Below are 26,827 nucleotides of genomic sequence, written 5' to 3' on the forward strand. Positions count from 1 at the left end.
TTCTTGTTAAACAAAGAAAACATATTAAATTCTAACAGTCTCCTTTACCCTCCGACCTTTAATGCATATTCAAGCCCAGGTTTCTTCTTGTTATTTTTCTCCCACGTTTTTCTGCTGCAGGAGGACAAGAAACTACTTTGGAGAAATAATATTAGGATTTTTGCCATTTGTACAGACTGACAGACCCTTGGACATCTCTCTTAGTCTGGGCTCCCTATCATGGACAGTTGACAGAGCTATCAACCATTAAGGAAGAGTCTACTGCAGGCTTAAAGAGTGATGTACGGCCAGGAGCAGTGGCTCACGCCTGTAAATCCAGCACTTTGGGAGGCCGAGGTGGGTGGATCACTTGAGGTCAGGAGTTTGAGACCAGCCCAGGCAACATGGTGAAACTGGTCTCTACTAAAAACACAAAAATTAGCCAGGTGTGGTGGTGTGTGCCTGTAATTCCAGCTACTCAGGAGGCTGAGGCAGGAGAATCACTTGAACCTGGGAGGCGGAGGCTGGGAACCTGAGCCGAGATCCTGTGACTGTACCCCAGCCTGGACAACAGAGTGAGACTCTGTCTCAAAAAAAAAAAAAACCCAAAAAACAAAAAACAGTGAAGTGACATCAAGGAAATAAATGTGCCAATGAACCAGCAATACACTGGAAAATCCCTTTACAAAGCCACAAAAATACAGGACTCTACCTGCGACATGTATCCAACCATTCCACACTTTCACATCCACTGGAACATACATTAAGCAGCAACTGGAAATAAACTTTTTAAAATAAAGGCTGGATTATTCCGGGAGTTCTTTTCATCTAAATATTCCAAAGTACTTCATGTGGAGCAACAGACTGGACCTGAAGCTAAGCTAGGAGAAAATATGGAGCTCCAAAACCATTACCAGGCCAAGTGTGGTGGCCCACGCTTGTTATCCCAGCACTTTGGGAGGCTGAGGCAGGCAGATTGCTTGAGTCCAGGAGTTTGAGACCAGCCTGGGCAACATGGCAAAACCCTGTCTCTGAAAAAAAAAAAAAAAAAAAAATTAGCTAGGCTGGGCGCAGTGGCTCATGTCTGTAATGCTAGCACTTCGGGAGGCCAAGGCAGGAGGACTACTTGAGGCCAGGAGTTCAAGAGCAGCCTGGCAACATAGAGAGACCCTGTCTCTATTTTTTTAAAAAAAATTTAAAAGCCTGTAATCCCAGCACTTTGGGAGACTGTGGTGGGTGGATCATTTGAGGTCATAAGTTTGAGATCAGCCTGGCCAACATGGTGAAACCCCAGCTCTACTAAAAAAAAACACACACAAAAATTAGCCAGGCATGGTGGCACATGCCTGTAATCCCAACTACTTGGTAGGCTGAGGAAGCAGAATCGCTTGAACCTGGGAGGTGGAGGTTGCAGTGAGCTGAGATAGCTCCACTGCACGCCAGCCCAGGCAACACAGTGAGATCCCGTCTCAAAATAAAATTTTTTTTTTTTATTTTAAAAATTAGCTGGGCATGGTGACACACGCCTGTAGTCTCAGCTACCTGGGAGGCTAAGGTGGGAGGACCACCTGACCCTGGGGGGCTGCAGTGAGTTGTGATCATGCCACTGCACTCCAGCCTGGGTGATCCTGGATGAGACCCTGTCTCAAAAAAAAAAAAAAAAAAAAAAAAAAGAATGAAAGAATGAATGAATGAATGAATGAAAGAAAAACCATCACATAAGGAAAGCCAATCCCAGAGGTATCAAATTTTGAACCTCTACCTTTAATAACAACAGACCCTAAAGGTGTTAACACCCTACTTTCCCTACCATTCTGAAAGAATAGAGAAAGCTAAGGACAGATATCAGGAGACAAGAAAAAGAGGGGGGTGAAAAACCAAATCTAAAATGTCTCACAACATGTCATAGGTCCTTTAATATGTTATAAACCAGGCCGGGCGCGGTGGCTCAAGCCTGTAATCCCAGCACTTTGGGAGGCCGAGACGGGCGGATCACGAGGTCAGGAGATCGAGACCATCCTGGCTAACACGGTGAAACTCCGTCTCTACTAAAAAATACAAAAAACTAGCCGGGCGAGTTGGCGGGCGCCTGTAGTCCCAGCTACTCGGGAGGCTGAGGCAGGAGAATGGCGTAAACCCAGGAGGCGGAGCTTGCAGTGAGCTGAGATCCGGCCACTGCTCTCCAGCCTGGGCCACAGAGCGAGACTCCGTCTCAAAAAAAAAAAAAAAAAAAAAATGTTATAAACCAAAAGTACTATCTTCTCCTCACTTGAAGGTTGGTTTGAAGATAAAAGTCATGGTGCTATTCTCCAACAGCCAAACCTCTGTGTTCTATAATAACCAGTTCTTGCACTACTATCCCACTACTCAACATACAAAGGTCAGTATCAAGGAGGAAACAATGCCCTGACTTATTGTAGTAAAGCCAAAAATAGCTTCCACTCCCCCATCCACTATCCTGTTCATCCCACCTTTGTAAAAGATCTCATGATCTTCCTAGGCTTTTACCCATCCCTCTTCAATCTGCCCTACAAATCCAGTAGGTCACCAAGCCGTATAAAATCCAATGCAACCAGTCTGACCATTTACTTCTCCTGTGTGATTGACTGACACAAACAGTTCTAATCCTCATTACCCTTTCCCATAGAGTTCTACTACAGACCTAATTGATCCTGCCTCTCTACAGGCCATGTCTTTGATGCAGTGCTAGAGTAACATTCCTGAAGTCAAAGGTCTGATGGATGCTCCTCAGTAAAAGCACCCATCGGCCAGGCACAGTGGCTCACGTCTGTAATTCCAGCACTTTGGGAGGCTGAGGCAGGTGGATTAATTGAGGTCAGGTGTTTGAGACCAGCCTGGCCAATGTGGTGAAACCCTGTCTCTACTGAAAACACAAAAAATTAGCAGGGTGTGGTGGTGGTTGCCTATAGTCCCAGCTACTCAGGAGATTGAGGCAGGAAAATCGCTTGAACCTGGGAGGTGAACCTTGCAGTGAGCCAAGATTGTGCCACTGCACTCCAGCCTGGATGACAGAGTGAGACTCCATCCAAAAAAAAAAGCACCCATCAATTCCATGTTGCCTATAAAACAAACTCTGAACTACCCCATGATCTGACCATAGGTCATCTCTCCAGTCTCACTCCAGTGATCCCCCTCTTGTGTCCAGTGCATTAACAAATAAGACAGCTCATCATTCCTTAGCATTTGCCATACTTTGCCTTCTACTTTGCCTTATACCTGCAGTTACTTCTAACTGTCCTTCCACCTCTGCTCAACAGTAGTCAATAATCACCTTCTTCCCTCAAAGCAGAAACTAGGAAAGAAAGCAAAATTACCACAGGAAAGGGTATTGTAAGAATCTATGGTCTCAGAAGCAGCATTGGTTTGAAAAAAGAGCACTGCCTTCAAGACCAAAAGTCTAGCTTTGCCACTTTCTTGTTAAGTTATACTGAGTAAGCCACTCACCTTTCTGAGTCTCAGTTTCCCCATATGTAAAATGTATCTACCCTACCTAACACACAAGATTATCCAGACCATAAAGTATGGGCCGGGCGTGGTGGTTCATGCCTGTAATCCCAGCACTCTGGGAGGCCGAGGCAGGCAGATCACCTGAGGTCAGGAGTTTGAGACCAGCCTGGTCAACATGGTGAAACTATGTCTCTACTAAATACAAAAACTTAGCCAGGCATAGTGGTGCATGCCTGTAATTCTAGCTACTACTTGGGAGGCTGAGGTGGGAGAACTGCTTGAACTCAGGAGGCAGAGGTTGCAGTGAGCTGAGATCACGCCACTGCACTCCAGCCTGGGTGACAGAGCAAGACTCCATCTCAAAAAAAAAAAAAAGGAAAAGAAAAAAGAAAGACAATAAAGTATGATAAAGTGTGTCAAAATGCTTATGGGGGAATGGAGCTAAAGCTTATAGGGAAAATTATACCTTTAAATGCTTATATAGAAAAAAATCTAAAAATTAATGAGCTATGCACATTCTTAAAAAGTTTGAAAGAAAGCTTTAAATACTTATATAGAAAAACATCTGAAAATTAATGAGCTATACACATTCGTAAAAAGTCTGAAAGAAAGGCAAAATAAACCCAAAAGAAATAGAAAAGAAAATTATAAAGTAGAAATTACAAAGAAAACAAACACAATACACCAAAGCCAAAAGACAGTTTTTTGAAAAGAATAAGATTGTTCACATGCTTGTGTAAACTATGACAAACAATATAAAAGTAAGCTATGTTTATCCATTAGAAATGAAACTTCAGGCTGGGCGCAGTGGCTCACGCCTGTAATCCCAGCACTTTGGGAGGCCGAGGTGGGCGGATCATGAGGTCAGGAGATTGAGACCATCCTGGCTAACACGGTGAAACCCCATTCTCTACTAAAAATACAAAAAATTAGCCGGGCATGGTAGCGGGCGCCTGTAGTCCCAGCTACTCGGAGGCTGAGGCAGGAGAATGGCATGAACCCAGGAGGCGGAGCTTGCAGTGAGCTGAGATTGCGCCACTGCACTCCAGCCTGGGCGACAGAGCGAGACTTTGTCTCAAAAAAAAAAAAAAAAAAGAAATGAAACTTCAAATAAAAAGGGCTGAAGTAAATTTCCTTTGTGAAATGGGTTTCTCATATCTCAGTACTATTGACATTTGGGACAGATAATTCTTGGTGTGAGCTGGGGGCTCTCCTATGCATTATAGGATGTTTAATAGCATCCTCATCCTCTATCCACAAGATGACAGTAACATCCCTAACCCATCCCCAAGAATCCTGACAACCAATGTCTTCACACATTGTGAAGTGTTCCCTAAGAAGCAAAATCATACCAGGATGAGAACCACTGCTCTAAGAAAACAAAAAGGCCACATCACACTATGCCAACTAAAACTAGATTATTCACAGCTATTCTTTTTTTTTTTTTTTTTGAGACAGAGTCTCGCTCTGTCGCCCAGGCTGGACTGCAGTGGCGTGATCTCGGCTCACTGCAAGCTCCGCCTCCCGGGTTCACACCATTCTCCTGCCTCAGCCTCCCGAGTAGCTGGGACTACAGGCGCCCGCCACCACACCTGGCTATTTTGTGTGTGTGTGTGTGTGTGTATTTTTAGTAGAGACAGGGTTTCACCGTGTTAGCCAGGATGGTCTCAACCTCCTGACCTTGTGATCCACCTGCCTTGGCCTCCCAAAGTGCTGGGATTACAGGTGTAAGCCACTGCACCCAGCCTATTCACAGATGCTCTTAATGGTAGAATAGCTAGCTGCTCTACCCATGACTACGGGATGGCAGCAAGGACAAGACTAAAGACATAGGCAGGTCTTGGATTTTTCAGGAAAATTGCATAGAGTGCTCAACATGAGAGGAAAAGAAAAGCTTTAGGCTGGGCTTGGTGGCTCACGCCTGTAATTCCAGCACTTTGGGAGGCCGAGGTGGGTGAATCACCTGAGGTCAGGAGTTCAAGACCAGCCTGGCCAAAATGGAGAAACCCCGTCTCTACTAAAAATACAAAAATTAGCTGGGCGTGGTGGCAGGCACCTGTAATCTCAGCTACTCAGGAGGCTGAGGCAGGAGAATTGCTAGAACCTGGGAGGCAGAGTCTGCAGTGAGCCAAGATCACGCGATTGCACTCCAGCCAGGGCCGACAAAAAAAAAAAAAAAGCTTTAAGAGGTAAAATAGGGTAAAAGACACTACAAGTAACAGAAGTATCAATTTTACTTTTGTGGCTTAACACTGTAGTGAAATATAAAAGACGGTCCATGAGTCAAATTCCAAGAAGTCAGTTAACCTAGCAGAGCACAGCAGGACATAGTGCCTAATGGAACTTTTGTTTATCACTCTGAACTTCAATAAAAATGAGTCATTTCAAAATCTGAAAAAAGTATTTAAGGCTGGGCACAGTGGCTCACCCCTGTAATCCCAGCACTTTGGGAGGCCAAGGCGGGCAGATCACCTGAGGTCAGGAGATCGAGAACAGCCTGACCAACATGGAGAAATCCCATCTCTACTAAAAATCCAAAATTAGCCAGGAATGGTGGCAGGCACATGTAATCCCAGCTACTCGGGAGGCTGAGGCAGGAGAATCGCTTGAACCCGGGAGGTGAAGGTTGCAGTGAGCCAGTTGGCACCATTCCACTCAGCCTGGGCAACGAGAAAAACTCTGTCTCAAAAAAAAAAAAAAACAATCGAATTGCACAGCTACAAATCAAAATTAAATTGTTGTCATTTATAAATAATAGTAAAGTCCGCAGAAGCATATCATAATTTTTGAATAATTAACAATTTTACAAGGAAAAGAGAATTCTAAGAAGCCAACAGGGAAGACAGTGTGTATATATCCATTACATTCACCAGAAGCATCTAAAATCCAATCTAAACCTGATGGGAGTTCTAAGGGTGTCTGTAAATACAGTTATGAGAACCCAAATGATGAAAAGCAAAAAGTGATGTTGATACCTAGGGACTCTAACATCATCTCAGGAACAATAAGAGCCAAGCAAACATTAGTGTCTTCCATTGTTTCTATTCATTCTACTTTCTAGAAATAAGACTCCAACTGAATAAGCTAGCAATGGACAGCAAATGCTATTGGGGGGATAAAAGTGAATGGTCATTTCCCTGCAGAAATGGAGAGAGGCTTCTGGACAGTATAAAAGAGGGCAAATGGATCCCAAGCCACATGACAGCTGTTAGGATGAATGAGAACTGAAGATAGTAAACATCAGAAAAGACAGAGGATCAGTGCTTATCCTCCTGGAATCTGGAGAATGGCAGGAGTACATTTTCCTATGTTCCTTCAGATTCAAGTAATTAGATGATCTAATGCAACATTCAGTTCCACTAGGGGGTCTGCTATGAAAAGACAAAAACCCTATTCCTCAGTCAGTAGGAAGCTTACAAACAACTAAATCCCATGCCATAAAAGGCTGGAATTAATTGAGAAGTCTTGTGGCTGGCCAAATGACCTAATATTAGACTGAACATTAAAAGTCCAACGCCATTTCAAGAAGCTGAGGGCAAAGGAAGGAGTGAGCTGAGCAAACCAAATAGAAGGCATCAAAAGGGGGCCTACCAGGTATGGAGATGCAGTACCCTCCCAGTAGGAGCAATTTATAGTCACTGGAAAGGCTAAGAGGTAGAGCAGCACTGCAGGAGATGCAGTGACCTTTCTGAAGTTGTGAAACTGTCTGAGAATCTCTGCCTGGGGAATTCCCTCATGTACACACAAGCAGAACTGTATGTATAATTTCAGAAAACTTACAGACCACTCACAGTTACCCTCACATCTACCTGAAGAGCCCATGGCCTCCAGACTGCAAAGTCTTACCATAGGAACTCTGCCATTGACTCCTCCATGACCTGGGCAAGTATGCAACACTCGAATCTCTGGACCTGAGTCCATAAATCTGTCAGAGACAAGCTAAAGGCTAAAGGTTCTTCCAGCAGTAAAAGAAAGCTTACGTGGGATGAACAATAATCCATTTCCTAGGAAAGAGCAGCTGAGTTCATTGCATCTGAGTTCCTAGTCTGTGTCTTCTCACTATGGATGGCCTAAGAAATCCCACTGGAAACACCAAAGTCTCCCAGCAAAAATTCCATTGGAGGAAAATATAAGGCAATTTCTGTCACTCAGTAGAGCCCACTTACCATCCAGCAGGTCTTCTTCATCATCCCTGTCACACTCCTCCACTGCCACCTCCTCCTCCTCCTCCTCCTCTTCCGCATCCTCCAGCTCCACATCCGGGTCCAGGTCTGGATCGCTCCCTGAGGCAGATTCGTCTGACATGGCTCCCAGAGGTCCTCAGTGGGCATTACCGACTCATGGTCCACTGCAGGGGTGCTAGGAGGAGGGTAAGAGGCATCAGAATCACCAAGGGTTTTGCTTAGAAGCACAAGTCTTTCAAAGAAAAAACTGCCAGCTGGGCACAGTGGCTCACGCCTGTAATCCCAGCACTTTGGGAGGCCAAGGTGGGTGGATCACTTGAGGTCAGGAGCTCGAGACCAGCCTGGCCAACATGGTAAAACCCATCTCTACTAAAAATACAAAAGTTAGTAAGGCATGGTGGCACACACCTGTAATCCCATCTACTCAGGTGGCTGAGGCATGAGAATTGCTTGAACCAGGGAGGTAGAGGTTGCAGTGAGCCAAATGGCGCCAATGCACTCCAGCCTGAGTGACGAGGTGAGACTCTGTCTCCAAAATAAAAACAAAGAAAAAAAGCTGAATATGAATTCCCTGGAACTTCTCTAAGAAAGGAAAGCTAACCGTACCCAAATCACAACATTCTCTACGAATGCACTGGCTCTGAGTCATGTTTTGGTGACTCTGCATAGCTCAAACATCTCTTGGCTATTTTGACAAGAAAACACTTTAAAGTAACAGTAACAACAAAACTATAAACCTTGAAATTCCCATTTGTTCATTCCTTCCTGCATCAACTGTTTCCTAAGCACCAACTCTCTATATCTCTTTATACATATACATATATGTGTGTGTGTGTATATATGTGTGTGTGTGTATATATATGTACATATATATACACATAGAGTCCCCAACCTGCAATGGTTTACCTTACAATTGTGTGAAAATGATACACATTCACTAGAAACTTACTTCAAATTTTAAATTTTTCCCAGGCTAGTAACACATGGAACTATACTCTCTGGCAATGCTGAGTAGTGGCAACGAGCCAAAGCTTTCAGTCCACCATGCTATCATAAAGTGTGCAGTTTTCTGTGCTGCCAGATGATTTTGACTGTAGACAATGTAAGTGCTCTTTATTTTATTTATTTATTTTTAGACAAGGTCCAGCTCTGTTGGCCAGGCTGGAGTATGGGTGGAGAACAGTGGCACAATCATAGATCACTGCAGTCTCAAATTCCTGGGTTCAAGCAACATTCCTGCTTAAGACCTCCTGAGTAGCTAGGATGACAGGCACATAAAACCATGCCTGGCTAAGACAGTGTTAAGTGTTCTGAGCATCTTTAAGGTAGTCTAGGCCAAACTATGATGTTCAGTAATGTAGGTGTATTAAACAGACTTTCAACTTACAATATTTTCAACTTATGATGCATTTATCAAGATGTAACCCCACTGTACGTGGAGGAACAGCTGTATATAATCGCAGGTGCTATTCTAGAGTTTGGGGACACAGAAGGAAGCAGAACAAAGCATGCAGGGAGTACTCAAGGCTGGTGTGTGGCAGGAGGAGCTGCTAGTTTATATAGGGGAGGTCAGTGAAGTTCTCACTCAGCAGAAACCAAAAGAAAGGAAGAAAGCCATACAGACATCTGGAGGGAGTGTGTTCCAGGTAGAGTGAACACCAATGACAGAGGAGGAGTGGCTGGGAGTACTCAGGAGCTAGAAGTATGTTTTACCCAAGTTATTCATTCATTCACATTCAGTCCATCATTTGCTAACCTGCTATATTATGTCTACCATGTGTCAGGTACTGTGCATGTCTGTCTCTCATCACTTTACCATTAGCTACAAAGGTCACTCCTTCTTGAGGGTTAAAAAAATAACACCATGGTAAAGAGATGGCTAGTTGGGTAGCTCTGTGATAAAGTAAATATAGCAAAATGTTAACTAGTAAGTTCACTGGCCAATTGTTTCCATTTTTTCTGTATATTTCAAATTTTCTTTTATCTTTTTTTTTTTTTTTTTTTTTTTGAGATGCAGTTTCACTCTGTTGCCCAGGCTGGCATGCAGTGGCACGATCTCGACTCACTGCAACCTCCACCTCCTAGGTTCAAGTGATTCTCCTGCCTCAGCCTCCCAAGTAGCTGGGACTACAGGTGTGTACCACCACACCCAGCTAATTTTTGTATTTTTAGTAGAGACGGGGTTTTACCACGTTGGCCAGGCTGGTCTCAAACTCCTGACCTTAGGTGATCCTCCCTCCTTGGCCTCCCAAAGTGCTGGGATTACAGGCATCAGCCACTGCACCCAGGCTCAAATTTTCATACTAAAATCAGAGAAGAGGTAAATCATCTTTTTTTTTTTTTTGAGACGGAGCCTCACTCTGTCACCCAGGATGGAGTGCAGAGGCGCAATCTTGGCTCACCGCAAGCTCCACCTCCCAGGTTCATGCCATTCTCCTGCCTCAGCCTCCCCAGTAGCTGGAACTACAGGCACCCGCCACCACAAAATAAAAACTGAAGTACAAGTCTCTAGTAATTTAACATAAAAAGTACTGCAGAACTGCAATCTCTTACTAAGCTTCAGATAATATGAAACATAACATCTATCTTCTCCTGAACAGAGAAGAAGAAAAGAAAAGCAAACTAGATTATTTAGAGTTTTGGAAAACTAGAACTTTAGGATTGTTCAGAGTTAGAAATAACAGGAATTAAGAGTATGTGTGTCCAGATGGTTCATGTACTTAGCCTCTCAAGACAAAGTAAAAAACAGCTGTGAAAGGATCTAGTAATAAAATTTAAATTTTTGCATTAATAACTCACTTTCAAAAACATCTGCAAAGGACATTAAGGGACAGGGGAGAAATGTGATCAATAAATACAAATTCATATAACTAATGTTGAGCTACCATTCACTTAGTGACCTGGCAGATTTTAAATCTCTGTAGAAATGACTATCCGGACGGGCGTGGTGGCTCACACCTGTAATCCTAGCACTTTGGGAGGCCGAGGCGGGCAGATTACGAGGTCAGGAGTTTGAGACCATCCTCACCAACGTGGTGAAACCCCATCTCTACTAAAAATACAAAAACTAGCTGAGCATGGTGGCGCGTGCCTGTAATCCCAGCTACTAGGGAGGCTGAGGGGAACTGCTTGAACTCCAGAGGCACAGGTTGCAGTGAGCCAAGATCATGCCACTGCACTCCAGCCTTGGCAACAGAGAGAGACTCTGTCTTTAAAAAAAAAAAAAAAAGGGCCAGACATGTTGGCTCATGCCTGTAATCCCAGCACTTTGGGAGGCCGAAGCGGGCGAACCACGAGGTCAGGAGATGGAGACCATCCCGGGTAACAGGGTGAAACCCCGTCTCTACTAAAAGACAAAAAGTTAGCCAGGCATGGTGGCAGGTACCTGGAGTCCCAGCTACTCCAGAGGCTGAGGCAGGAGAATGGCGTGAACTCAAGAGGCGGACCTTGCAGTAAGCCCAGATCGCGCCATTGCACTCAAGCCTGCGCGACACAGTGAGACTCTGTCTCAAAAAAAAAAAAAAGAAAGAAAGAAAGTAATGACTAACTATCCTGTGTCACTGGTTCATTTAATAGGTTTTAGAAAGGAAGTAGTAAATCAATTAGCTATCAACAACTTTGGAAGTAAAATTTACTTCTTAATAGTTGCAGTGAAATTTATTTTTGAATGTTAGTATATTCATCAGTAACTACTCTGTGTTTGGAAGTCAATGGTTGTAATCAGCATAACCCCTCTCTTTCACCCTAGACTCCTTGAGATAAGAGTGTTTTGGCCCGGCATGGTGACTCACATCTGTAATCCCAGTACTTTGGGAGGCCGAAGTGCGCAGATCACCTGAGGTCAGGAGTTCAAGACCAGCGCAGCCAACATGGTGAAACCCCCATCTCTACTAAAAATACAAAATCAACCAGGCATAGTAGCGCATGCCTGTAATCCCAGCTACTCAGGAGGCTGAGGCAGGAGAATCGCCTGAACCCGGGAGGCGGAGGTTCCAGTGAGCTGAGATCCCGCCACTGCACTCCAGCCTGGGCAACAAGAGTGAAACTCCACCTCAAAAAAAAAAAAAAAAAAGAGTGTTTTCTCTGCAGTGTGCTTGGCTGATTTTATAGAACCATTTTTAATTAGCCAGTACTTTTAGGTAATCTGAATGCCTGTCATTCTAGGGAAGAAATTGTGTAGTGGCGACAAAGAGAGACTCCCCGGCCCCTGTCCAAAAAAAAAAAAAAGCAACAAAGAGCCTGGTGTGGTGGTTCACGCCTGTAATCCCAGCACTTGGGAGGTCACGGTGGGGGAATTGCTTGAGCCCAGGAGTTCAAGATCAGCCTGGACAACACAGCGATGCCCATATCTACAAAATATACAAAAACTAGCTGGGCATGGTGGTGTGCACCTGTAGTCCCAGCTACTTGGGAGACTGAGGAGGGAGGATCACTGGAGCCCAGGCAACAAGTGAAAATGGCAGAGGAAAAGCTGGCCTTGGTGGGCAGCAGCAGTCAACTGTATTCTGTCTCTAAAGGGCTCCACCCTCATACACACATACCTCTATGGGGGCATAGTCTTTCAGAACACAAGGCAGCCTTGATTCAGTACTCAGCTCTTAGTAGAACTGTTAGATGGACATGGTTGGTGGCGGTGGGGGAGGGGTGGTGATAAAGCAAATAATCCATCTCCCTCATTTGCTCCTCATTCTAGGCAAAACACTGCTTCAATCTCCATGACAAGGAGCTCTGCCTCTAATGCACAGAAACCACAAGAGCAATAATGGGTATGCTGCACCTTAATGAGGACCTGTGTTCTTACAAAGCAAATTCTGGGAATCAAATTATATTTTAATGAAACTGGAGAACTAGCTATTTAAAGGAATTCTAAAGAGGACCACTCTGAAAAGCAAATATTCAACCCCTAAGTGTTTTAATAAGTCTACAGTTTAATATATTGGGTTTGTTAAAAGGAGGCTATAATTATTAAGAAACCCACAGACAATCCTAACCTAGCACCTCATGGCAATCTTGAGAGTGAAGGAAAATGTTGTTCGGCTTTGCTAAGTTCCAAGACAACAACACCTGTCAGTAGAGTGGTACCTGGCCAAGAATCAGCAGAATTAATCATGCAGGCACAGCCCTTTGAGACATGAGGCATGGCAAGGTGGGGACATTAGGATATCAACAAGAGGAAACACACACACAAGCAAAGCCTTCGTTCACAATGCAGACCACCAGACTTGCAGAGTTCACATTGAAATCATAAGACTCCGAGCACACACGCTGTCTCATCATTGTGAGGCAGCTCATGAAATTTCAAAGATGTCATTATGGTCCTTGATAGCATCATGATTGTTCCTTTTTAAATAAAAGGATCCTTCCCAGACTGCCATGTCCTCATTAATTTTAGTTACTTTGAGTAGTACTAAACTCTGTCAAATGGTCACAAAGCAAGTCCACGGCAAGCACAAATGACTTGTTTTTTTCTTGAAGAATATCTACACAAAACACTGTATTTGAGCTAATTTACAAGGGGAAGAAAGTCTTTTAAGAGTAGAAAAACAGGCCGGGCGCGGTGGCTCAAGCCTGTAATCCCAGCACTTTGGGAGGCCGAGACGGACGGATCACGAGGTCAGGAGATCGAGACCATCCTGGCTAACACAGTGAAACCCCGTCTCTATTAAAAAATACAAAAAACTAGCCGGGCGACGTGGCGGGCGCCTGTAGTCCCAGCTGCTTGAGAGGCTGAGGCAGGAGAATGGCGTAAACCCAGGAGGGGGAGCTTGCAGTGAGCTGAGACCTGGCCACTGCACTCCAGCCTGGGCGGCAGAGTGAGATTCCGTCTCAAAAAAAAAAAAAAAAACTTATGAAATAAAGAGTAGAAAAACAGGCCGGGCGAGGTGGCTCACGCCTGTAATCCCAGCACTTTGGGAGGCTGAGGTTGGATCATGAGGTCAGGAGATCGAGACCATCCTGGCTAACACGGTGAAACCCCATCTCTACTAAAAATACAAAAAATTAGCCGTACTTGGTGGCGGGCGCCTGTAGTCCCAGCTACTCGGGAGGCTGAGGCAGGAGAACAGTGGGAACCCGGGAGGCGGAGCTTGCAGTGAGCCGAGATCACCCACTGCACTCCAGCCTGGGCGACAGAGCGAGAGTCCATCTCAAAAAAAAAAGAGTAGAAAAACAGGCCAGGCATGGTGGCTCACTCCTATAATCCCAACACTTTGGGAGACTGAGGCAGGATAATGCACTCCAGTCTAGGTAATAGAGCCAGTCTCAAAAAATAAATAAATAAATAAAAATTTTTAAAAAAGAACATCAGGAAAACATTCAGTCCAAAGCTTTGGTCAATACCCTTAAAAAATTAGACAAGGAATTTATATAATTCAAAGACAAAAGAAAGAGTTCAGCTACTCCATAGTACTATAGAGTATATATAGTATAGTATATATAGCACATATATATATAGTATATATAGTACTCACCAAGTACCCACAGAATTCTTCCAGTCTCCTGAGAGATCCACCGTGGATTGTTAAAGTTCTTTCCAAACACCTTCCTATGCAAAACAGACACTACTCCAATGACAACCAATGCATACTTCAAACCTCCATGTAGCCCAATGCCTTTTGAGTGTCTATTAGTTACTTAAAAAAAAATTTAGATCACACAAAGCAGCCACAGAGCTAAACTGACACAACAGCTCAACATTTTACTTGGAAATATAAGGATGATTTTGGCAATTTGAAACTTAAGAGAAAATAAGAAACAAAAGGTGAACAAACGCATTCAAGACTTGAAGGACCAGGGCCACAGGAGACAACTCTCTCCACAGGAGACAACTACCTCCAAAAGATAGCACAATGGAGCCTGGCCCCAGGGAATCAGAACCTAGCATAGCACTAGACACATATTTACAGAATCAGTCAAGAAACCTAAATCCAGCCACAGCTCTATGAGTAACTAGCTGCATGACTTTGGGCAAGTCAGTCCTCCCTCAGCTTCAATCACTCCTCTTATTCCAACCCAGGGGAGAAATGGGCCTGAGTTAATCTTCAAGATCTCTTCCAGATTCTAAAACAGCAATTCTCAAAGTGTGGCCCGGGAACCCCTGGGAGTCCCCAAGACCCTTTCAATGGAACTACAATGTCAAAATTACAGTTTAAAGAGACATTCAGGGCATCTCTGAGCCCACTCTGGCTCAAGAGGCTACCCCAATTAAAAAACAACAACAAAAAAAGCCATTCAAAGCACAAGATAAAAAAAATGGATTTTTATGTTAACAAAGTATAAAAAAATTTCTTCAGGTAATTTTTTCAAACTCTGTATTACAATTAACCTTTAAGAAGCTACCACTTGTCAGCCAGGCACGGTGGCTTACGCCTGTAATCCCAGCGCTTTGGGAGGCCAAGGTGAGTGGATCACGAGGTCAGGAGATCGAGATCACCCTGGCCAACAGAGTGAGAAACCCTGTCTCTACTAAAAATACAAAAATTAGCTGGGCGTGGTGGCACGTGCCTGTAATCCCAGCTACTTGGGAGGCTGAGGCAGGAGAATCGCTTGAACCCGGGAGGTGGAGGTTGCAGTGAGCAGAGATTGCTCCACCGCACTCCAATCTGGAGATAAAGCAAGACTCCATCTCAAAAAACAAAAACGAAACAAAACAAAAAACTTAGTCTTTGCTGTTCTAAGACTACAAAACTCTAAGATCTATGATCTCCTCCCTCAAATTTTCAGGTGTCACAAAGAAAAAAATTTTACTTTTTTTTTTTTTTTAAAAAACAGAGTCTTGCTCTGTCACCCAGGCTACAGTCCAACGGCACAATCTTGGTTCACTGCAACCTCCACCTCCTGGGTTCAAGCAATTCTCCTGCCTCAGCCTCTTGAGTAGCTGAGATTACAGGCACCTGCCACCATGCCCGGATAATTTTTTGCATTTTTAGTAGAGACAGGGTTTCACCATGTTGACCAGGCTGGTCTCAAACTCCTGACCTCAGGTGATTCACCCACCTCAGCCTTCCAAAGTGCTAGGATTACGGGCATGAGCCACCGTGCCCAACCAAGAATTTTTACATTTTAAAAATATAATATGCAGAGGACCAAATTACATGTGAACATCATAAAATATCTGAACTGTTCCATATTGTCTTCAAATAGGCCGGGCTCACGCCTACAATCCCAGCACTTTAGGAGGCCAAGATGGGAGGAATGCTTAAGCCCAGAAGTTTAAGACCAGCCTGGGAAGCCCGTGGTTGAGACTGCAGTAAGCTGTGATCGTGCCACTGCCCTCCAGCCTGGGAAACAGTGAGACTTTGTCTCAAAACAACAACAGGCTGGGCGCAGTGACTCACACCTGTAATCCCAGCACTTTAGGAGGCCGAGGCGGGTGGATCACGAGGTCAGGAGATCGAGACCATCGTGGCTAACATGGTAAAACCCCGTCTCTACTAAAAATAGAAAAAATTAGCCAGGCGTGGTAGCGGGCGCCTGTAGTCCCAGCTACTTGGGAGGCTGAGACCCAGGAGGCGGAGGTTGCAGTGAGCCGAGATCACACCACTGTACTCCAGCCTGGGCAACAGAGCGAGACTCCATCTCCAAAAAAAAAACAACAACAAAATATAAGATTAATCTGATACATAAATGATATATGTATTTTACAAATGTGTTATTGATAGGTTATTTTATATATGTAAGTAGCCATCAAAGGCAAGCTTTCTCAATGACTGAAATTAATGCTGTATTTGCAAAGTCAGCTTTTTACTTTTACCACTGAATCTGCTATCCACAACTGGTTTAAAATGGACAAGGGCTAAGAGGTTCTCTGTGGTCCCCCCTCAAGACTTCCCTGGCTTAGGCCCTTCAAGTAGGAAGTCATTGAATAGCACAACCCTACAGGATTATTCCCAGATGTTTTGAGTAAATAGATGTAAAGTTCTAGAAAGCCATTCTGAGGGGAGCAAATGAAAGGTTCGTTTCCTTCTCCATGGAATCATGGCCAGCAGGAAAAAAACAAAACAAAACAAAAAACGGCAGAATTGTGGGGGGTGGAGGGTGGAAAACAATTAGGAGAGAAGAGCTAAAGCAGGGATGACAGTTTGAGCTATAAGAAGCCTGTGTGACAGACACCGCTCCACCCTCTAGAAAGCTGAGCTCTGAAAAATTCACTCACAAACACACACACAAAACAAAAAACATCAGACCACTGTAATATGAAGTGATAAAAAGAGGAAAAACATAAGATCTCTGGATACAGGGGATGAGGCAAGAATGAGAAAGAAATTCTTTGCTTGTGAACAAAGGCTTTGTGCGTGTTTCCTCCTGTGTATGTAGTACGTTACCATTCGACCTGTGAGTCCTGTGTCTTTCCACACAGCTCTAACTTCTTAAGATGGTCATTACTGGCCAGGCAGAGTGGCTCATGTCTATTATCTCAGAATTTTTGAGAAGCCAAGACGGGAGGATCGCTTGAGCCCAGGAGTTTGAGACCAGCCTGGGCAACATAGTGAGATCCCATCTCTACCAAAAAATTTAAAAATTAGCCAGCATGCTAGTGCCCACCTATAGTCCCAGCTACTTGGGAGGCTGAGGCCAGAGGATCACTTGAGCTCAGGTGTTCAAGGTTCCAGTGGGTCATGATCATACCACAGCACTTTAGCCTGGGTGACAGAGTAAGACCCTGACTCAAAAAAAGAAAGAAAAGAAAAGAGAGAGAAAGAAAGAAAGGAAAGAAAGAGGACAGGAGACTACAGAAACAAGAACCCACATGGCAGGGACACGGAGGGCCCACTTTCCTCAGAATTCCCTAAGCCTAAATCAGCCCTGAGTTCAGAACAGCTTAAAAGCAGATCAGGTTTATCTGCTAGACAATGAGACGGAAGAGGCTTGGAAAAAAGCCAAGCCACGCTCAGTGTCTCATCCTTCCAACTCCCCAATCACCACTGCCTCCATTCTCCCTTACCAGTCTCTTCTCAAATTTCAAGCCCTCTGAGGATCCTCCCTCTCCTGAGAGCTCTATCACAGAGCCACAGAGCTCAGTCTGGGTGCTTTCAAGCCCAGACCAAAACAAGGTGTGCACAGAGGAGATGTTTTGCCCTTCACAGCCTCACGAACATTCAGTATGAAATCCGTGACAAAGATTATATCTAGTCAAACTACTCACCAGACATGATCCCAAAAAGCTCTGTGGAAATAGCATTTCAACAAATCAAAGCTTTTAAATAAGACTTGCGGGAATTCTACATGAATCCTTTTATAATGCAAATAGGCACAGTGCTCACGCCTGTAATCCCTGCAATTTGGGAGGCTGAGGTGGGTGGATCACTGGAGGCCAGGAGTTCAAGACCAGTCTTGCCAACACAGTGAAACCCCGTTTCTACTAAAAATACAAAAATTAGCCAGGTGTGGTGGTGGGTGCCTGTAGTCCCAGCTACCTGGGAGGCTGAAGCAGGATAATCGCTTGAACTCAGGAGACAGAGGTTGCAGTGGACCCAGACTGTGCCACTGCACTCCAGCCTAGGCGACAGAGTCAGACACCGTCTCGATAAGAATAATAACACCCACTGCCGATTTTCTGAGCTGACACTGGTCACTTTAGCTTTTCAATTACCAATTCTTTTAAAATAGCTACAGCTACATGGTATATAGGTTGTTTCTAGACTACAGTTTTTCCTTAATTAATATCTACTACAAATAAAAGTTTTAATGGATGACTACTAAATTGTGATACATACTTTTGTATTTTCAAAATATTCTACAGAAAATAATATACTAATATTATTGCATTTGTATGGTTATTAACACTTTTCCACTGTAACTTTGCCAGTGACTTGGGCACTCTATGCACTTAGCTTCAAGACAGGAGTAAACTCTTTTGGCTCTGCTTCTCACAGTTTAAAATCAATGGTAATTTTAGTCAGCTGCAGGCCCTTTGTGGCGCTTTGGGTATAAGACAAAAGATATTTGGTCTCTGTCCCAGGTTCCCAGCACAGAACTCCTAAAACCCTTGGAATTTCCTAAGCGATAGGAGTGTCTTTTGTTATTTATAATCAGCCCCTTTTGATCACATCAGAGTTTATGCTAATAAACTTAGGGGTGGGGCCCCTAGATAGCCTCAGGATGGGACTGGAAAGACCAAAAAGACCCCGTCCCTAGAATGACCAGGGACCATAGGGTGGAACTTTCAGCCCCACCCAATGAACTCTAAGAAGTAGGGTTGCCGGGGCTGGAAATGGAGCTATATAAAAATTATTGAACAATGAGATTCAGAGCACTTCCAAGTTGGAGAACACATCAAAGTGCTGGGAGGGTGACACTCCAGGATAGGGCACAGAAGCTCTGCCCTCCACTCCCTCCATACCTTGTCCTTGGCAGCTCTTCCACTTGGCTGTTCCTGAGTTGTATCCTTTATGAGAAACAGGTAAACCTAAGTCAAGTGTGTTCCTGAGTTCCATGGGCCATCCAGGCAAATTATTAAACCTGAGGAGGGGTCTTGGGAATGCCCTATTCATAGCTGGTTGGTCAGAAGTTACTGGTGGGCCAAGACTTCAGACTAGTGTCTAAAGTGGGGGTGTTGTTGTAAGACTGAACCCTTAGCCTGTGGTATCTGCTCTAACTCCCAGCAGTGTCAGAATTGAATACTGTTGAACATCTAGTCACTGTCCAGAGAATCGGACAATTGGTTGTTAATGCTGGAAACACCACAGTGCTGTTTGGAGAAGTGATTGTACAAGGATTTAAGTGGCAAATAAGGGTAAAAAGTTTCTATCTACAAAGTGCAACAGAAAGTTTGAAGATTAATTTCTTGACTTCCCACATGTAAAAATAAACTGTGGAACACAACAGGTAAACTGTATCTTTTTTTATCTATATACTACTTATTTAACTTTTTTGTTTGCCTATGATACAGCCTCAGAGATCCTGAGAACACATGCCCCTAAACTGTACCTTTAAACTACTAAATGTCACATTTCTAGTTATTAATTTAATGACTTAGTCATTAAATGGTACAGGGGTTTGTAAATAGAAATACGTAGTGAGTTTCACCCCCTCAATTCACAAAGGAGGACAAGAATCTCACATGAACCAAATTTGTTTCAGATGTACTGTTTTCCATATTTTAAGTAATAATAAAACTGATAATGAGAATTAGGAGAAAACTGATGGAAACAAGAGGAAGGGAAATTCTGGGCAGAAGAGGGCAGGTCCCTGGCAAGGGCCCCACCCTCAAGCCTGGAACCATGGCCCAAAGTGAGAACTTACATCCGTTTTCCCAATCAAATGTCTGCTTTTCCAAAACCACCCAAGGCCTGCCCTGCCCCTCATCCTGCACCCATAAAAACCCCAGGCTCGAGGCAGAGTTTGCAGTGAGTCGAGATTGTGCAGCTGCACTCCAGCCTGGGTGACAGAGCAAGACTCCGTCTCAAAAAAAAAAAAAAAAACAGGCTCAGCCAGCAGAGAGAGAAGCAGGTGTGCATCAGAGACTATGTTTGGATGTCACAGAAAAGCAGTTTGACTTCAGAGGGATAGCTTGATGGTGTAGCTTCGGAGAGGAGTCCAGCCAGGGAAGGCCTACAAAGAAAGATTACAGTCCCGCTCTGTCCCCTTTTCAGCTCCCCTTCTGGCTGAGAGCCACTTTCCTCAGCAATAAAATCCCCCGCATTTACCACCTTCAATTCGTTCCTGCAACCTCATTCCTCCTGGACGCTGAACAAGAACTCAGGTGCTATGAGGGTGGGTGCAAGAGGCTGTCACACAGACCCTCTGCTGAGCTGTTAACACTTAAGCCATCCACAGATTACAAAGCTAAGAAAGTACTGCAACACTTCCTCAGCCTCACCCGGGAAGCACAAGGGGTCGGGGAATTCCCTTTCCTAGCCAAGGGAAGCCGTGACAGATGGTACCTGGGAAATAGGGACACTCCCACCCTAATACTGCGCTTTTCCAGTGGTCTTTTTTTTTTTTTTTTTTTGAGACGGAGTCTCGCTTTGTCGCCCAGGCTGGAGTGCAGTGGCTGGATCTCAGCTCACTGCAAGCTCCGCCTCCCAGGTTCACACCATTCTCCTGCCTCAGCCTCCCGAGTAGCTGGGACCACAGGCGCCCACCACCTCGCCTGGCTGGTTTTTTGTATTTTTTAGTAGAGACGGGGGTTTCACCATGTTGGCCAGGATGGTCTCGATCTCCTGACCTCGTGATCCGCCCGTCTCAGCCTCCCAAAGTGCTGGGATTACAGGCTTGAGCCACCGCGCCCAGCCTTCCAGTGGTCTTAACAAAGAGCACACCAGGAGATTATGTCCTGCACCTGGCTCAGCAGGTCCCACGCCCACAGAGCCTTCCACACTGCTAGCACAGCAGTCTGAGATTGAACTGCAAGGCGGCAGCAAGGCTTGGGGAGGGGTGTTCACCATTGCTGAGGCTTGAGTAGGTAAACAAAGCAGCCAGGAAGCTCGAAATGGGGGGAGCCCACTGCAGCTCAACAAGGCCTGCCTACCTCTGTAGACTCCACCTCTGGGGGCAGAGCAGAGCTGAACCAAAGGCAGCAGAAACTTCTGCAGACTTAAACATCCCTGTCTGACAGCTTTGAAGAGAGTAGTGGCTCTCCCAGCACAGAGATCTGAGAACGGACAGACTGCCTCCTTAAATGGGTCCCAGACCCCCGAGTAGCCTAACTGGGAGATACCTCCCAGTAGGGGCCGACTGACACTTCATACAGCCAGGTGCCCCTCTAAGATGAAGCTTTCAGAGGAAGGATCAGGCAGCAACATTTACTGTTCTACAATATTTGCTGTTCTGCAGCCTCCGTGGGTAATACCCAGGCAAACAGGCTCTGGAGTGGACCTCCAGTAAACTCTAACAGACCTGCAGCTGAGGGACCTGACTGTTAGAAAGAAAATTAACAAACAGAAAGGACATCCACACCAAAACCCCATCTGTACGTCACCATCATCAAAGACCAAAGGTAGATAAAACCACAAAGATGGGGAGAAACAAGAGCAGAAAAGCTGAAAATTCTAAAAATCAGAGCACCTCTTCCCCTACAAAGGAACGCAACTCCTTGCCAGCAGTGGAACAAAACCGGACGGAGAATGACTTTGACGAGCTGAGAGAAGAAGGCTTAGACGATTGGCAATAACAAACTTCTCCGAGGTAAAGGAGGATGCTCGAACCCATTGCAAAGACGTTAAAAACCTTTAAAAAAAACAGTAGATGAATGGCTAACTAGAATAAACAGCATAAAGAAGACCTTAAATGACCTGATGGAGCTGAAAACCATAGCACGAGAACTATGTGATGCATGCACAAGTTTTAGTAGCCAATTCAATCAAGTGGAAGAAAGGGTATCAGTGATTGAAGATCAAATGAATGAAATGAAGCAAGAAGAGAAGTTTAGAGAAAAAAGAGTAAAAAGAAATGAACAAAGCCGCCAAGAAATATGGGAATATGTGAGAAGACCAAATCTCCGTCTGATTGGTGTACCTGAAAGTGACGGGGAAGACAGAACCAAGTTGGAAAACACTATTCAGGATATTATCCAGAAGAAATTCCCCAACCTAGCAAGGCAGGACAACATTCAAATTCAGCAAATACAGACAATGCCACAAAGATAACTCCTCGAGAAGAGCAACTCCAAGACACATAATTGTCAGATTCACCAAAGTTGAAATGAAGGAAAAAATGTTAAGGGCAGCCAGAAAGAAAGGTCGGGTTACCCACAAAGGGAAGCCCATCAGACTAACAGCAGATCTCTTGGCAAAAACTCTACAAGCCAGAAGACAGTGGGAGCCAATATTCAACATCTTAAAGAATTTTCAACCCAGAATTTCATATCCAGCCAAACTAAGCTTCATAAGTGAAGGAGAAATAAAATCCTTTACAGACAAGCAAATGCTGAGAGATTTTTGTCACCACCAGACCTACCTTACAAGAGCTCCTGAAGGAAGCACTAAACATGGAAAGGAACAATCGGTACCAACCACTGCAAAAACATGCCAAATTGTAAAGACCATCAATGCTAGGAAGAAACTGTATCAGCTAACGAGCAAAATAACCAGCTAACATCATAATAACAGGATCAAATTCACACATAACAATATTAACCTTAAATGTAAATGGGCTAAATGCTCCAATTAAAAGACACAGACTGGCAAATTGGATAAAGAGTCAAGACCCATCAGTGTGCTGCATTCAGGAGACCCATCTCATGTGCAGAGAGAGACACACAGAGACTCAAAATAAAGGGATGGAGGATGATCTATCAAGCAAACAGAAAAAAAAGCAGGGGTTATAATCCTAGTCTCTGATAAAACAGATTTTAAACCAACAAAGATCAAAAGAGCCAAAGAAGGCCATTACATAATGGTAAAGGGATCAATTCAACAAGAAGAGCTAACTATCCTAAATACATAAACACCCAATACAGGAGCACCCAGATTCATAAAGCAAGTCCTTAGAGACCTACAAAGAGACTTGGCCGGGCGCGGTTGCTCAAGCCTGTAATCCCAGCACTTTGGGAGGCTGAGACGGGCGGATCATGAGGTCAGGAGATCAAGACCATCCTGGCTAACATGGTGAAACCCCATCTCTACTAAAAACTACAAAAAACTAGCTGGGCGAGGTGGCGGCGCCTGTAGTCCCAGCTACCTGGGAGGCTGAGACAGGAGAATGGCGTGAACCCGGGAGGCGGAGCTTGCAGTGAGCTGAGATCCGGCCACAGCACTCCAGCCTGGGTGACAGAGCGAGACTCCGTCTCAAAAAAAAAAAAAAAAAAAACAAAGAGACTTAACTCCCACACAATAATAATGGGTGACTTTAACACCCCACAGTCAACATTAGACAGATCAATGAGACAGAAAGTATCTCCAGAATTTGAACTCAGCTCTGCACCAAGTAAACCTAACAGACATCTACAAAATTCTCCACCCCAAATCAACAGAATATACCTTTTTCTCAGCACCACATCACACTTATTCCAAAATTGACCACATAGTTGGAAGTAAAACACTCCTCAATAAATGTAAATGAACAGAAAGTATAAAACACTGTCTCTCAGACCACGATATAATCAAACCAGAACTCAGGATTAAGAAACTCACTCAAAACCGCCCAACTACATGGAAACTGAACAACCTGCTCCTGAATGACCACGCATACATAACAAAATGAAGGCAGAAATAAAGATGTTCTTTGAAACCAATGAGAGCAAAGACACAACTTAACCAGAATCTCTGGGACACATTTAAAGCAGTGTGTAGAGGGAAATTTATAGCACTAAATGCCCACAAGAGAAAGCAGGAAAGATCTAAAATTGACACCCTAACATCACAATTAAAAGAACTAGAGAAGCAAGAGCAAACACATTCAAAAGCTAGCAGAAGGCAAGAAATAACTAAGATCACAGCAGAACTGAAGGAGACAGAGACACAAAAAAACCCTTCAAAAAAATCAATGAATCCAGGAGCTGGTTTTTTGAAAAGATTAACAAAATTGATAGACTACTAGCAAGACTAATAAAGAAGAAAAGAGAGAAGAATCAAATAGACATGATAAAAAATGATAAAGGGGATATCACCATCACTCCCACAGAAATATAAACTACCATCAGAGAATACTATAAACACCTCTACAGAAACTAGAAAACCTAGAAGAAATGGATAAATTGTTGGACACATACACCCTCCCAAGACTAAACCAGGAAGAAGTTGAATACCTGAAGAGACCAATAACAGGCTCTGAAATTGAGGCAATAATTAATAGCCTACCAACCAAAAAAAGTCCAAGACCAGACGGATTCACAGCCAAATTTTAATAGAGGTACAAAGAGGAGCTGGTACCATTCCTTCTGACACTATTCCAATCAATAGAAAAAGAGGGAATCCTCCCTAACTCATTTTATGAGGCCAGCATCATCCTGATACCAAAGCCTGGCAGAGACACAGCAAAAAAAGATAATTTTAGACCAATATCCCTGATGGACATCGATGCAAAAATCCTCAATAAAATACTGGCAAACCGAATCCAGCAGCACATCAAAAAGTTTATCCACCACGATCAAGTTGGTTTAATCCCTGGGATGCAAGGATGGTTCAACATATGTAAATCAATAAATGTAATCCATCATATAAACAGAACCAAAGACAAAAGCCACATGATTATTTCAATAGATGCAGAAAAGGCCTTCAACAAAATTGAACAGCCCTTCATGCTAAAAACTCTCAATAAACTAGGTATTGATGGGATGTATCTCAAAATAATAAGGGCTATTTATGACAAACCCACAGCCAATATCATACTGAATGGGCAAAAACTGGAAGCATTCCCTTTGAAAACTGGCACAAGACAGGGATGCCCTCTCTCATCACTCCTATTCAACATAGTGTTGGAAGTTCTGGCCAGGGCAATCAGGCAAGAGAAAGAAATAAAGGGTATTCAATTAGGAAAAGAGGAAGTCAAATTGTCCCTGTTTGCAGATGACATGATTGTGTATTTAGAAAATCCCATCGTCTCAGCCCAAAATCTCATTAAGTTGATAAGAAACTTCAGCAAAGTCTCAGGATACAAAATCAACGTGCAAAAATCATAAGCATTCCTATACGCCAATAACAGACAAACAGAGAGCCAAATCATGAATGAACTCCCATTCACAATTGCTACAAACAGAATAAAATACCTAGATATCCAACTTACAAGGGATGTGAAGGACATCTTCAAGAAAAACTACAAACCACTGCTGAATGAAATAAAATGGAAGAACATTTCATGCTCATGGATAGGAAGAAGCAATATTGTGAAAATGGCCATACTGCCAAAAGTAATTTATAGATTCAATGCCATCCCCATCCAGCTACCAATGAGTTTCTTCACAGAATTGGAAAAAACTACTTTAAAGTTCATATGGAACCAAAAAAGAACCCACATTGCCAAGACAATCCTAAGCAAAAAGAACAAAGCTGGAGGCATCATGCTACCTGACTTCAAACTATGCTACAAGGCTGCAGTAACCAAAATAGCATGCTACTGGTACCAAAACTGAGATATAGACCAAGGGAACAGAACAGAGCCCTCAGAAATAATACCACACAACTACAACCATCTGATCTTTGACAAACCTGACAAAAACAAGCATTGGGGAAAGGATTCCCTATTTAATAAATGGTGCTGGGAAAACTGGCTAGCCATATGTAGAAAGCTGAAACTGGATCCCTTCCTTATACCTTATACAAAAATGAATTCGAGATGGATTAAAGACTTAAATGTTAGATCTAAAACCATAAAAACCCTAGAAGAAAACCTAGGCAATACCATTCCGGACACAGGCATGGGCAAGGACTTCATGACTAAAACACCAAAAGCAATGGCAACAAAAGCCAAAATTGACAAATGGGATCTAATCAAACTAAAGAGCTTCTGCATAGAGAAAGAAATGACCATCAGAGTGAACAGGCAACCTACAGAATGGGAGAAAATTGTTACAATCTACCCATCTGACAAAGGGCTAATATCCAGAATCTACAAAGAACTTAAACAAATTTACAAGAAAAAATCAAACAACCCCATCAAAAAGTGGGCAAAGGGTATGAACTGACACGTCTCAAAAGAAGACATTTAATTTATGCAGCCACCAGACACATGAAAAAATGATCATCATCACTGGCCATCAGAGAAATGCAAATCAACACCACAATGAGATATCATCTTATACCAGTTAGAAAGATGATCATTAAAAAGTCAGGAAACAACAGGTGCTGGAGAGGATGTGGAGAAATAGGAACACTTTTACACTGTTGGTGGGACTGTAAACTAGTTCAACCATTGTGGAAAACAGTGTGGCGATTCCTCAAGGGTCTAGAACTAGAAATACCATTTGACCCAGCCATCCCATTCCTAGGTATATACCCAAAAGATTATAAATCATGCTGCTATAAAGACACATGCACACGTATGTTTACTGCAACACTATTCACAATAGCAAAGACTTGGAACCAACCCAAATGTCCATCAATGATAGACTGGATTAAGAAAATGTGGCACATATACACCATGGAATACTATGTAGCCATAAAAAAAGATGAGTTCATGTCCTTTGTAGGGACACAGATGAAGCTGGAAACCATCATTCTGAGCAAACTGTCACAAGGACAGAAAACCAAACACAGCATGTTCTCATAGGTGGGAATTGAACAACGAGAAAACTTGGACACAGGGTGGGGAACATCACA

At 43.7% G+C, this 26,827-nt stretch overlaps 1 protein-coding gene across 6 annotated transcripts in view; it reads right to left on the bottom strand.

The window, feature by feature from the left end:
* Positions 1-26,827, bottom strand: part of RAD54L2 (RAD54 like 2) — a 131,330-nt gene that overhangs the window by 66,816 nt on the left and 37,687 nt on the right. For 3 of the 6 annotated variants that reach the window (XM_023195607.2, XM_023195608.2, XM_023195610.2), the window contains one exon: positions 7,614-7,806. In XM_023195607.2, the coding sequence (XP_023051375.1) occupies positions 7,614-7,752 (139 nt within the window). In that variant the 5' untranslated portion in view covers positions 7,753-7,806. Of the gene's footprint in view, positions 1-7,613; positions 7,807-8,039; positions 8,106-14,101; positions 14,176-26,827 lie in introns of those variants that run through there. The other 3 variants (XM_023195612.2, XM_023195611.2, XM_023195613.2) reach the window with 2 other exon arrangements.

The sequence above is a fragment of the Piliocolobus tephrosceles genome, chromosome 2, assembly GCF_002776525.5.
Source record: "Piliocolobus tephrosceles isolate RC106 chromosome 2, ASM277652v3, whole genome shotgun sequence".
Lineage (NCBI taxonomy): Eukaryota > Metazoa > Chordata > Mammalia > Primates > Cercopithecidae > Piliocolobus > Piliocolobus tephrosceles.